General features: G+C 35.2%; 1 protein-coding gene across 6 annotated transcripts in view; it reads left to right on the forward strand.

Annotated features, from left to right (window-relative positions):
- The window catches only part of LRCH1 (leucine rich repeats and calponin homology domain containing 1), a 143,686-nt gene that overhangs the window by 95,832 nt on the left and 33,318 nt on the right, over nucleotides 1-14,536 (forward strand). For 4 of the 6 annotated variants that reach the window (XM_075489466.1, XM_075489444.1, XM_075489458.1 and 1 more), the window contains exons 12-16: nucleotides 2,355-2,444; nucleotides 2,555-2,591; nucleotides 3,297-3,410; nucleotides 5,627-5,674; nucleotides 6,895-6,967. In XM_075489466.1, the coding sequence (XP_075345581.1) occupies nucleotides 2,355-2,444; nucleotides 2,555-2,591; nucleotides 3,297-3,410; nucleotides 5,627-5,674; nucleotides 6,895-6,967 (362 nt within the window). The remainder of the gene's footprint in view (nucleotides 1-2,354; nucleotides 2,445-2,554; nucleotides 2,592-3,296; nucleotides 3,411-5,626; nucleotides 5,675-6,894; nucleotides 6,968-14,536) is intronic. The other 2 variants (XM_075489474.1, XM_075489481.1) reach the window with 1 other exon arrangement.

Genomic DNA, 14,536 nt, shown 5'->3' on the forward strand with positions numbered 1-14,536 from the left:
AGTCTCCTTCTGAAATCAAAAGGAGAAAGAGGAAGAGGCAGCTAGAGAAAGCTGATTAGATCAGAGAAAGCTGAAGTTAGATTTCCCCTGACTACAGAAAGCAAGGTTTTATAATTTAGGTGCCTGTTTTAAATGGCTAAAGTCAGGTGGAATGACTCTGGATCTGTGAATAAACAAAGGACTAAGTATTTAAAAGAAAGTAAATGCTTGTCCTACTGAAAATGACTGACAATAGTGGTATAGGTAGTTCTTTCCACATGCTTGCTATTGCTTTTCTTGTAACAACCTTCAGAAATCGATTAAGTAACTCATTTTTCTTCATTACTTCTATGAGATAGCTGGCTTAGAGCTTAATTTCTCTGAAGACTAGAAACCTCCTTGTCACTTCCAGCCTAAAGGATCCTTGTTTCTCCTTCCTCCCTTGGCCAGTTCACTGTAGCTGTTTGTTCTTGCAATTACACTGTTCTTTAGTTTAAATTCCTGATTTGATACTGCTTTTTCGCCTAGCAGACCTTTGTAGTTTTTAGGACAGAAATTCACTCCTGTTAGTATTTCTGGAGAGACAATTATCTAGCTTTATTTTGAATCATATAAAGAATACTTGAATTCTTGAATCATATACTAAATACTTGAATCACAAGTATTTTTTTTAATAAAAAGTCATACAAATTAGGAAAGCTTTTTAGTTCCTGTGGTTTCTGTGAGATAGTATACCATTGCTTCTGCACCTCATATGAGGCTTATTATTTTGTGGGAGAAGTGTTGCAATTAAAAAAGGAAAAAGTCTGGTTTGGAAAAAAGCAACATTAAAAACATTTCAGTTGTTAACCTTATAAATTTTGTCATTTTGTTTTTTTGTCAAATATTGCCCCAATATTTCCTACCTATTTAGTTTTTCTTGTTAAGTTAAAAAGGCCAATAAAATACAGAAAATTAATCTGTTTTTCCATGCATATTCAGATGTGCTTTCATTAGTAACACTATGGTAAATTTGAAATGTGGCTTTTAAAAATGGCTAATCATGTCATGCATATCTGTATTTTTCTACTGGTTTTTTACATAGTGTTGGAGGGCTTTTTTGTGGCTGCACTTTCTTTTTCTAACCTGAAAATATGAGTATTTATTTTTAATTTACTGAGCGCTAGATAAGATTTTCAGTGTATGTCTCCTGTATGTTAACATACAAACTTACCCAGCAAATTACCCCTGAGTGCCTAATACTTGCCAAATGATGCTGTAGACTTTCAATCCTCTGGGCCATGGGTTCCTGATAATTGCTTTTATAATTACTGGATTACATGGCAGTTTGTTATATACTTGCATTATATAAAGCAGTGTGAGAAAATTTTTTTTTTCATACTGAATAGTTTTTGTGTCTTTATCCAGATCCACAAAGGAATTTAAGTGCTTCCATTGTTCCTTAGTTTAAGATGCACAAAAGCCTTCAAACGCTTTTAACTTAAACCTACAGCATGTCAAAAATTATAACTTTCCCCAAAGAGGTTTCCGTTGTGCATTAGTATAACTAATCACCTAGCCAGGATAAGCTAGTTGAAATAACTAACTGTAGCCAGAATTATCCTTATCTCATACTAAAGGCCATTTAAGACTTAGAAAGAGAAACCACTGTAGGGGCTGAAACAGTAGGTGATGCTGACACACCTAACATGCACTGACTAGAGTTCCGTGTAGAGGATCTCAATGGGAGCTATTTTTGCTAACATATAGGACTATTAAACTTGTAAAACGCTTGCCCGGTTACTGTTGTCCTAGTGTTCTGCAGAGTTTCAAATCTGCATACCCTATGTGCACATAAGCAGCATTTCAGTTCTGGAAAGGAAAAAGATTTCAGACTCGACCTTTTTCAGTATTTTCAGATGTTTGTTTTAGATTCCTATATTCCCTTTCCTATATTCACTGCTTTCTTTCAGGTCATTGTCTGTTGTGAATTTATTGTTGCGCTGCTTTATTTTCATCCCCTGTAAATTAAATTTGAGTATCTAACCAGGGCTGTGGCTTCTGTTTGAACACAAGGTGCTAGAAGTTGGATATAGAAATCTACAGTCTTCTAGATAATGGCATTGCTGCTGGTAGTAAACAGGTCCTTTTGTTTTGATACAAGCCATTGCTCAGAGTGACATTTTGCAGAGGAAAGCATTAACGTTGCTTTGACTGAACTGGTGCTAGTGAAGCATCAGGAGGCATTTCAAAAAGTCGTTAAGAGATAACACTGAGCAGGCTAGAACCATGACTATAAAAGTATTTCATATATCCATTTGTTTGAAATTAAATACTGAACAGAATGGTTACCAAAGCTATACCCCAGTGCAATGTTTTTATTTCAAACCTTGCAGATTAAGCATGGATATTTCAGAAAGCAGTGGTGTGAATCTGTGTCCCATGGAACCAGCAACAGCTTTAGAATTTCAGGAGTCTACAGTAAAGTGTGTTTATCTACCTTTTTTAGAAAAACAAAATGCATTCATTAGATTCATCATATTCAAGTTTCTACACAATGAATTACATACTTGCATTTGTTTATCTTTATACATAGCGGTCAAATGCAGATGGAGATGTCTTCCCTTGGTCAGGTACGTTAATGAGTGTATTATTACAAAATATTTGGGGGGGAGCGGGGGGAAGACAGGAAATGAGCCAACAATTTCATCAGTTATTAATCTACCAAATAGGGAAGGAAAAAAATTAGTAGGTTGGAGGACAAAACTAATTATTCTTTAACATTTTTATGGAATTTTTTATTTTTTTTTATATGTGTATATGTAAAATTTTTCTGGGTTTATCAGTTACTTTTTCATCTTAGTTTTTTTTTCCCCGTGTGCAGTTTTCATGTATGCCAGTTCATAGCTCAGCTATGCATACTCGTCTACCATCCCACCCCCCTATATCTCCCTGTTCTGGTGTAGGAAAACAGTACATTCATTAAGGATAACCCAAAAATATTTTGTAAACTAAAAATTAATGTTTTCCCAGAGCACTGTCACTATAGTTACAAAGAGTATATAAAGTATGATTTGGAGTTTTATGGTGTGATATATGTTGCTTATTATTTGATCTGTATCCTGACAGGTGAACTGGTATTCTTTATGACATACTTTGTTTAGATTTACGTTATCTACCTGTTAGCACTGGAACTGCAAGTATATAGTATCTGCTTACTTCTTTGTTCGCTTTTTATCACAATATTTGTAAGAAATACTTCCAAGGTAATGTTATGCAAAAAAAGATATAGTTCTATTTCCACTGATACACAGTCTAAAGAGTTACTTATCTTGCAGAGAGAAAATGCTGAAGAGGAACTAGAATTTCAGAGGAGGAGGGAGTTGATTATGGAGAAAGCAAAGCCTGAAGTGAGAACTTGTGAACAGGGTGAAAAATGGTCGTTGAGTCAGGTATGGAGGTGTCTAGATGCAATAAGTGTGTGGAAACATTTGGAATGGATCATTGCATTATGTCAATTTGTGTGCGGAGATAATAGTGGGTTTAAGCCTGTTGGGGTTTTCTTTCTTTTTTCTTTCTTTTTTTTTTTTTTTGCCTTAGCATGATTCTCAAGGTTTGGCTGCAAATGGGAAGTTGATTAAGACCTATCTCTCAGGAAAAAACTGATATAATGAAATTAATAAAAGTCTTTTCAGCCAATAAACACTATAGTAGGTGCAGTGGTTGCATTCCCCTGGAAAAAATAAGTCACCTCAAAGTTAGATCTTCAATAAAGTGAAACACCTGATTCCTCTTCCCCCTCACCTCAAATACTCTTGTAGTTATATAAGCTGCTAAGTTTTTCTTAACAGCAGTATTTTTAATGTGTTTAATATTACAAACAGACTGTATATAGGTTGAGATGATAGTTTTAAAGTTTCAGAAATATTTTAAGTTTTGTGTACATTGGAAAGATCCAGAAATTAAGAACTATGAAAAAAATCAAATTTAAATATTTGGTGCATATGTTATTACTTCAGAACTTGTTTGTATAGGGATTTTTGTGACAGCTCTTGCAAGAAGATTCTGAGAAAAAAATTACATAATGTTCTGTCTATATTGGTAGTACCTTAATATGGTCTGTCTTATCCAGGCATAGATTGAATCTAGTTTATCTTGATGATTTTCAAATATTCTTATTTATAATTATCATTACTGTCAAATATTCCTATGATATCCTTGTGACTTTGTTAGTCTTAATTCTGTCTTTGTTTTTTCTTTAAAATATCAAATTAAAAAAAAATTGAGTTGGTTCATCTCTTTTATTATATTGTTGTATGTTGGGGGTACCACACTTTATTTGGAACAGTTTTTACTACATTGCTGAGATTAACAGATAAGGCTAATTCAGAGTCAAAATGTGTGTGGTCTCTGTATTTTGATGAACTCTTTACCAAGGACACTGCTGATTCACTTTTAAGAACCTTTTAAAAAGAAGAAACAAATCTTCCTAAACACTTGTAGAGGGCCTGATCTGGACTGTGTTGTGCAGGTGAAAGCACTAGGCATGTTCCATGAAATGGAAACACATCTTGCAAGAGCAAGTTTTTAATCATGGTACATTCTTTGTAGTACAGTAAGCACTTGTGTTACTGAATTAATTCAATTTAGCATAAATTCAAAATTATGGCTAGTGATCTACATGCTGTGAGAGAGATATCAGACCTGCAGTGTAGGAGCAGGTCTGTCACAAGAACATAATCCCTGAGCATAGGAGTGGTCAAGCGTGCAAGTCCCCAGGTAGAGCTGGCTGGGATCAGATGAGTAAGATTTCTTTCTGTTTATTCTAGATAATACAGTGGTTGAGGTAATATTATGAAAGATGTCTAAAGCTGAAGAATTTTTTTTTTATGCTTGAAAAGTAGCCAGAAAAGGTCATGAAGCAAAATGGGTGTGTACTCTTCCTTCCCATCTTGCTAACTTTTGGAAAGCTCTGTGACTGTTGGGACCAAGGGTTCCAAGTGCCATCTTTTATTTTTTGTTTCCATTTTTTATTGATTAAAAAAAAAAAAAAAATTGGCCCTAAGGAAATAATTTTTGAATTTAATTACAATTTGTTTGTATTTACTTATGCCAGCTGTGTTTCTGCTGAGTTATGATTGATGCAGAATTAATGATTGTATTTCATATTTGTTAACGTGCTTTACATGTTTCCAATTTAACTACAGCAGAAGTGGTAACAAAAGGTATGTTATATTGCAATTATAAAATGAATTGCTTACAGAACACTTCTCTCTTCAAATCTATATTAAAAATATACATTTGCATATTAAACTCTTGGTGATAGTTTAATTACAAAATCTGTGAAACAAATTGGGTATTGCATTTGAACCAATAAACATTAAAATCTTATACATGCAGTTATAATCACTTAGGACTGAAACTAAAAAATGAATGACAAATCTGTGCAAATCATTTCCACAAGGGTTTTTTTAAATGTTGGTCAACTAGCAATAAAAGTATTTATTATTCATGAAAATTAATTGTTTCAGTGAAAAAAAGAATTAAATATTAATGTGTATCTGAGTATCATGAGTAAAATATCCTGTTGTGTATGACCAATATAGTTGCTGAAATGGTGAAATGGTCTTTTTCTCCCCCCCCCCCCCCCCCCTTCCCAAACACACAGAATGATCTAATTGTTTGGAATACAAGTGGGCAAACCTCTCACAATGAGGTAAGATGCTAGTGCCATTTGTTTGTCTCTCACATGTTTTGTATGAATGGTTCATATACTAAATGAAACATGTAATTGAATATCACAGAAAATATGATTGAGCTCATCGGTAATGGCTATGTGGTTTATTTGGCCTGTGGTTTATTCTTGTCGTCTTAAGGATCTACTAGGTATAAAAATATACTTTCTGATAAGCTTGTTTCTGAGTTATGTAGTTTAGTATAAAACATTTAATTTTATTACATTTTGTTCATTCTGCCACATTTTCCTTTTTTTACTTTTCCTTGTTCCACAAGAGTTTCTGTTGATTTCAGTGCAATTTCTTTTTGCACAGTTGTGTCATGTCCTTGATTAGTTTTCAGAGAGGAGTCTGATTTTATTGATCCTATCGCTTTTACAGTGTGAATCTCAGCAGAAGGTCAAAAAGGGAAACTGTAGAGAGCTCCTTAAGGAGATTTTTTCCCTTCATATTTTCAGTGCAGAAACGGGGCTTCTCCCTCTACGCTGCAGTGTATATGAGCATCTTGCAAATTCATGAGCACCTAGCCACCTTCCACCAGTCTTGGTGATGGGACTCCTATAGTTCCTGGCTCCCTGAGGAATCACTTTTTAAATAGGATTCCCATTATGGCGTTCTGTTATAGGATTCTTTCTATGTTACCATTGATGGTATGACGATTATACCTCACCTTCTACTGTATGCTGCTACTCCATTCTTCCTGCTGCAACTGTTAGCCTAGTTCAGGGTCAAGGGCAATCCTGCTCTGAGGTGTATGCTTAACTTCCTCTTTTCTGCTTTTTAAGCAGAAATCCAGTGTTGCATGGAAAATACCATGCAGAATGGTAATTAATTCTGTGAGAGAAACAAACTTATCTAAGGAAAAAATGTCTTTGCTTTGTTTTTCTAAATGAACCATGCCACAAAAATGTATGTTTGATGGAACCAAGTGATTACATGGGAGAAAACTGAGAAATAATTGAGCTTATTTATAGCTAGGGGGAATATCTTGCAGTCTTTGGTCAGAAACTCATCTTCCAGTAAAGGAATAGGACGAAATATAAAAGGGAGATTATCATAGGTTTGAGGCTGTATTGTGATCACATTATGGTGGAATAATGGTAACGTGCAGTATTGTTAACTTTTGCATTTTATACAGTCAGTTGTGCTGAGATATTCTGGATGTTACTCTTACTTAGATTTATGTTCTTGAATTACACAGAACAAGGATAAAAGTCCGGCAATGTCTCCTACTACAAACACCACAATCCCTTTTGGCCTGAAGCCACGATCAGGTAATGTGGGAAAGAAAATTAACCAATTTGCATGTACTTCTTTTTTTTTTTTCCCTTTTTTTTCCTTTTATTTGCTTTTGTTTTGTTTTTAATCTGTGTTATTAATAGATGTCTGTATTTTTTCCCTTAAGAAGCAGTGATGAAACATTTTCTGTACAACAGTTAGAAGAAGATTAGAACATTTTAAGGTTATAGGTTTGAATCAAGATTGAATTTGTAACAAGTATGTATTTGGCACATTATATATGGATCAATTTTCATCCCTTACTAATAAATTGTTTTATATAATTATATGTATGTATGTTTAAAAAATATGTGTGTATGTGTATAAATACACATATTTTATATGTGTATACATATATATCATCTGTGCTGACATACCAGTTGAAATATGATTTTTGCTTAATTAGTATGTAGTGATACAGTTTAGATTTTGTTGAATAATATATGTGAATGATTAGGCTTGTTTGGAAAATACTTATGCATTGCTCTGAAAATTGCTCATTGCAATGAGTCTTTCAGTAGTTATGCTGTGTAAGGATCAAGCATTATAGGAAGATTAGATGTTACTTCAGCCAGCAGCTGAGTTTAATCAATTTGCAGTGCACTAGATCTGCAAAACCATCAATCTTTTAACAAGTAGCAGTTTGTTTATTAACCTCCCCTGACAAAAAAACCCCCAACCAACAAACAAACAAAAAAACACAAAAAACCCCAAACAACCAAAAAAAGAACCAAACCCAAAAAAACTATTGCTATATTTCAGGGCTTGGATAACAGCTTCCTTTAAAAACAGGGTTCGCTACAGGATTAAACTCAGTTTTTTATCTTCTCTGTGTTGAGGTAGTCAACATTGTTAAGTCATCTCACATCACCTCTAAAGAATAACCATAGGTTTTTCAGTATGTTTCAGTGTCCTAAGACTAATTCTGGTTTCTTGCATTCACCACAAATGCTTCTAATCAAATGCTGGTAAACCACTACAAGCTTGTAGTTTCCATAACAAAATATCTTGGAAATAATGGCAGCAGTTTCACATTTGAATGTTTAAGAAATTGTACCCATAGATTTTTTTTTTTTTTGTTAAAGTTTTAAAAAGCAAAGAAAATGGGATTGAACCAACCTTGTTTCATGAAGAGGATATGTAAATTTCTTATGTAGTTATGATATGCAGTTTGACTGACCTGTTCAGTTGCATTTCTTAGTTTGTTGGACTGTTAAAACTCTGGCTCTATTCTTGTATGTTCCTGACGCTTTAGAGATGTTGTTATTTCTCTATATACTTAAAGTATGGGTTAAATGATGAGCAAATGGGTCCTTTCAGGATTTGGAAAAAATAAAACATTGAGTAATATTGTGCAGTCCAGTGACAACATTACGATAACTCTGTTAGGAGAAAGACGTGTGAAGGCAAACAGGCCCATGCTGTGTTGCTGCTTTGACGGGATGTAGCCTGTGTTCTGCTGAGCTGCCAGTGAAATCTGCTGCCGGGGGCTGGAAGTAGCGTTGTGGGAGAGAATGCAAGACTGGGACTTCTTGTTCAAGTGTTAGTTTAACATACGCATCCTAATATTGGTATATCAGTGTACCAAGATGTTCTATACTTAATGACTGTAATAGGTCAAAATAGCCTAGTGAATCTTTTTTTAGAGGATTTCTAGGAAGGCTGGATTGCAATGGTTGCAGTCCTTTGCAACAAATCCTCATGATCCAACAAGTCACATGATGGAAGACCAGATGTGCACAACTCCTACAGTTCTTCCCGGACTATATTGCAGCTGTGTATAGCCTCATTGAATACCAAAGTCAGTTGGTTACAATCTGTTGATTTTCTGCACTGTACCAATTCAAATTCATATATTTGAATGGCTTTGAGTATGCAAATACTATAGTGTCTTTTGGTCACAGCTATGGGTTGCAGAAAACTTGATAATCTGAATTTATTTTCCTTTCCATATCAGACACTACAGAGTCACCAAGCTAGACCATTACTGCACAGTCCTTCACTTCATCACATCCAGTTTCAGTCATGTTACCTTAAATTTATACCATGGTAAGACAGGGGAATTTGGCAATATTAAAACTTTAGGGCCAACTTCAGATAAAAAGACAGTATATTAGCTATGTAGCACAATGTAACAAAATGAAACCTTGCAAAGGAGTAGTGAAGCTGCATATTGTTTCCTCTCCTGCTCCCATCCTAGAATTACTCTAAAAGTAGTATTAAAATTTGTTTTGCTAACACATAAGAATAATTGACAGATAGAAGTGGTACATGACTGAAAATACTGGCATGTTTGTGAATCCTGCATGTTTTTCCTGTTAAAGCTGGTTAGCTTGCCATGTCTCTAGTTTCTTCGCTGTTTCCTTTAAAACTTTGTGTGAGTTTTGTGTGAGTTTGAACCATCCTATCACTGTCTGAATTTGTACTTGTTAATTATATACTGCTTTATTGCCCTAGAGCTGAGCTAGTCTAGGGGTCCAGCAATTCTGTGATCCAGGGAAGTTTTTCAGCTCAGTTTGTAGTTTATTTTAATAGCTTTTTTCCTTTAAATTCTTCATGGCCTTAGGGGAAACCTTAATGCTCATTGGAAATGAGCTTCAGCTATTTAACTTCATTAGAGCTTACATTTGAATTACTTGCTTCTATAAATCTTTTAAATGAATGCAAGATTAAAAGAACATTCAAGTGTTCTACCTAAAATGTGTACATCGTGCTCTGTGAAAAAAACAGTGGCAAATTTTCAGTGAAAATATATGCAACCATACCTTTCTGAAATTTGAGAGTTTATTTTCACTGTGTTTATTTTCATCTATTTTAAATGAATGTTGCTTTCTATTTGACTTTTCTCCCCCTCCCTCTCATCATTTCATAATGATTTACGTCTCTTGGATAGGTGAAAGTAAACTGTTCTAGACTTCTGGTAAGGATTCCAGTTTTTTGAAGTACACACACAAATGGCAGTGCTTCCAGAGGGTAAACCACAGTGGCTTGAACTTCTGTGTTGTTATATACTGTGTTAGTACATACTGATATGTGTTCAGGACTGAAGGTCCTTTTATTCTTTCATTTTAAAGCTAGGCAAAACATTGGGAAAATTCATATCTGATGGCTGACATGGTACCCAAAGAAAACGTTTTGAAAGGTAATGAATGTGTTTTGACTTCTTGACAGATTCTTTTCAAGGGTCAGATGTTTACATAGAAGGTAAAAAGAGAGGATTTTTTTAATTTTTCAGAATATTTTCTCCTGTATTTTAAATACTTTCATAGAGTATGAGCTTCTCAAATTCACATTAATTTTGAAAACCTTAAAAAATTGCTATTGAAAAGAACCAATAATTACAAGTTTTCTTAGACCCATAGTTTTGCTCTTGGGAAGTGCTTTTGCTCTCTGAAGAGGAATCACTCAAAATAGTTAATAAATTTAAACTCTTTGTGCTTGATTCATGAATTGATTAAAATGTTGAGAGTGGTGCTAATTGTTGAAGCAGAGTGTTGCAAAGTTCTTGCCACGATATCTTTAATCTTTAATTGAAGCCTGAACATCTTCTAATACATCTTGCAGTACTCAAGAATATTTTTTGCTTTTGTTCTGTGCTATTTTGAGGTCACAGTTTTTCATAGTTTCTGCTGAACGAAGTGACAGCAACACAGACAAACAAAGTTGTACCTTCAGAGGCTAAAAGAAGCACTGACAAAACTCAGAATCACGAAGTAGTTTGTAGTGTGAAGTGAAAAGTTGTTCCCTTGCAACTCTTTACTTAGCATAATCTTACTTGTGAATCCAGTGTCTTAATTTTTGATAACTTGTAGAGGATTTGAAGCACAGTGTTAGTATCTGTGGACGTGCTTCCCTCACTGTCTTTCAAGTTTGTTGGAACACATAATGATCATTAGAACTTGACAGTATTTTTCCCCTCTTTTGAGTGCTAGTTACTGTTTTTCTAATCTCTGGATATTTATTCCTTCCATTTGTTTTCTTCTCTAACTGCATTATTTGTGTGCTTTGGAAAATAATGAGAATCCTAATTGCCAGCATAATTAAAGACTATTTATCATTTGCCATAAATCTGTATTCTGTTACCCAGTGTTGACTCTGCTGAGAGTTTAAGTTGTGCTGACTCTCAGGTTCAGCTGATCGGGTGTCCCAATAGCCAGAAGCAGTAAACTGGCTTTGGAAAAAGGCATGGCTAAAGAGAGCGAGCTCTTGAACAGTTGAGTGTGTGTAGAGAAGTTTAAGGTAAAATTTTATACAACATTGTCTGAATATCATCATGTTAACACAGATTCCAGAATTGTGGGAAGGAGAAAGTCTATGTGATTAAGTTCCTTATGATTATTAATTTGGAATGGTATAAAATAGGGACTTCCCGTGCTTACTGAAACTTTACGTTGGACTGTCTTCTAATATTAAATGGTTTTAGCTGCTTTTTGATCTACACAGTAATTTTAAATTGATTTAGGCTTATGGTTTAGCATTTAGAGTAGAGGTAGTTTATAATCTCCAGTTTAGTTTGAGGAGCATGAATGTTGCTTGTGTGGGATTCAGTAGGCAAAACATGGAAATATATGTAGGAAATCAAGAAATGAGCAAGTTGATAATTTTTGTGGCAGAAGTGGTAAGGAACATTGTGATCAGACACAGGAAAAGCTCATTAAGGAGTGACATCATTGTGAAGAGCAGAGAAGGAGAGAATTAAATTCTGTGTCAGAAAACAGGAAAACAGTGGCAAGCTTTGAAAGGATGGATGACATGCTGAAGATAAGCAGGGAGGAGATATTTTAAGGATGTCAGTGTTCAGTTCTAAAACACTGTAGAATGGAGGTTTGAGGAAAGCTTGGGCAGAAATCCTTGCTACAATCAAGACAGGAGACAGAATTGCAGAGCAGATGTGGTGGGGAAGGAATAAAAATGTCCGCTAAAGGATTTGAGGAACAAATAAGATGTGTTGTCATGACTAGTTGAAGGAGAGAAGGCAGAATGGATGGAGAATAGGGACTGTACTGCTGTACAAGTTTAGCTCCATAATGAGTTGATGGATGGTCATGAACTGTAGGCGTGACAAGCTTTTACAGTCATCTGGTGAATAGTTTCCAGACTCTGTTGCAGCTTCTGTGGAAATGTGCAATTTTGCATGCTTTAGGGAGCCCAGTTGGATCATTACTGAATTTGAGTTTATTAGAAGACTATCTACAGTGCAGGTTTGCCAAGGCTTGTGGTGCAAACTCAGGATCACCCTTTGGAGGTACTGTATGTCTGTTCTTGTCCCTGAAAAGTCTGTAGAAGTTGAGGAGGACCAGAACTTTCCTTGGGTGGTGAGCCCATTGTAGGTTTGGACTTATCGCTGGGGGAGTCAGCAAGAAATAAAAGTAGTGCTTCATGTACTGTTAAGTGAATTAAAACAAAAGGAAAACATCTGTAGTACATATACTTACAGACCATATTTCAACAGAATGAGAATCCAAGGGATAATGTAGTTGCTACTCATCAAAATCAGATAGGAAGTTGTAATGTAATCATATTATCGTATGGATGTGTAAATTTTCTTTGTCTTTGGGGGAGGTAGTGTTCTTATTATGTAGTTACAAAAAATACCAAAATTCTTATTCTCTGAAATTTTCATGGCTGAAACTTCACAGCTGATATATTTACCTTCTGATTCACAGAGTCAAGGTTTTTATCAGGCTATAATGTAAAATCTATGGGTACTTTTTCTTAAAACTTGGTTGTAAACAAGTCGTGTGAAGTGCTATGGTTACAATGATCTTGCTAAGCTTAACAGCCTTAACTGCGCATATAATGTATGATTTGCAAGTACTAACATAACTTTTTGTTCTTTTTATTCTGCACCATCTTTCATTCTTTTCTCAAAAATTACACATTTTGTATTAATCACCTTTGAATTACATCTTCTTCATTACCATACAATCCTAATGCCATATATGAAATGCTGCTGCCCCCTTTTATCCCCCCGCTGGTCCTTATACCACCATGGTTGGACTGGCTATCACTCCCCTCCAGCAGACCCATCCCTCAGTCTTCCTCCTATCTCCTTCAACACACTTACACAGGCACAAACATGGGACAACTTTAGCTACAGTATCCCATCTGAAGGAGACAGTGACAATGGTAGGTGTTCCATACATAATTTACTTAATTTTGTGTTTTCAGAAACCTGAATCTATGGCAAATGCCCCATGTGGCTAAGGATGAAAGACAGTACTCTTGAGGAGATATTTATAAGACTAAATACCTCAGAGGATGCATGTTAATTTACTGTAGAATATGTAGTATCAAAAGTAAATGAGTGAAGAGTGTCACTGTTTTCAAGTCTGGCAAAACAACTTTTCCCATGATACCCACTCCAAGAACTATTTCCAATACAGGTTTATTTACTTGCTTTACTTTCAAGGGTTTATAAATGTTGTACTCAAACAGCAATTAATTTTGCTACTGTCTTTTCTGCATTTTTTATTTATTATTTTTTTGATAGATACTGACTGTTAAAATATCCTGCTCCCATCTGCAGTTATTGATGCAGGTGCATAACTAACGTAATTAGAAGAGGAATCCATGAAGAAACAAAGCTGAAACAATCAGCTAAGCAAAAATAGTGATTTCTGTCCAACAGAAACTGTTAATAAGCTGTCAAACTTCTCTGTGCATAGTGAAGGCCAGGTACATTAGTGGACTTTGTTACTGCTGCTTTTGTTTTGTTTTTCTCCAGGGTGTTATTGTCATAGTACATTGGGTCACGGCACTAATATGCAAAGCTGGCCATGTTTGGGCTCTCAGGGTCTTATACTGCATTAATAGTTAAATGTTAGATGGAAGAAACAGAACCTAGACAATTAAACTGTTTATAAATATTTGGCAGGCAAATGTATTTTTTGAAGTAGGACTGTTTTTCTTCCAGTTGCCCTAAATTAGAAGGTTGTTTAGGTATGAGAAAGCAGTGAAACTGTCAAAAGCATCAGACTGAGACCAAGACTACAAATCTTGAGTGATAAATGCCAACATTTAGTTTAGAATGCTTGCATTCTTAGTTCAGTTCATTACTTGACAATACTCGCTATTGCCACAGTGTTCTTGATTATAAAACCATAAAAGCATATGTAAGGAATCAGCTCCGTAAAGGAAATGAGTATGGAATACAAGAATTGTGATCACAGTAAGTTGAAAAACTGAATTTTGTTCATGATGGTATGAGGCTAACTTGACATTTCTAACACAGAAAGCTAGAGGTACTTCTATAAGTGCAGAATTTGATCTACGTTAATCTAGATTAATGTCCATTGAGTTCATTTAGTCCATGACTTTGGGCTCCATCTCTTATGGTGGTCACTCAGGACAGGAGAGTTGGTGTGTTGCATGGAGTTACTGGGCACCAAAGCCAGCTCAGGTCAGGTCTCTGCTGCACTTGCACTGCTTCTTGTAAGGCTTGTCCTCCATTCATTCAGGTGGTTCCTGCTATAGTAATTCCTATAATGTGCAACTCAAATCATGGGTTACAACACTTTAAAGGTATTTCCATTACAATCTCCACCCCTGGTCCCTTTGGGCCA

This window comes from Mycteria americana, chromosome 1, assembly GCF_035582795.1.
Source record: "Mycteria americana isolate JAX WOST 10 ecotype Jacksonville Zoo and Gardens chromosome 1, USCA_MyAme_1.0, whole genome shotgun sequence".
Taxonomy (NCBI): domain Eukaryota; kingdom Metazoa; phylum Chordata; class Aves; order Ciconiiformes; family Ciconiidae; genus Mycteria; species Mycteria americana.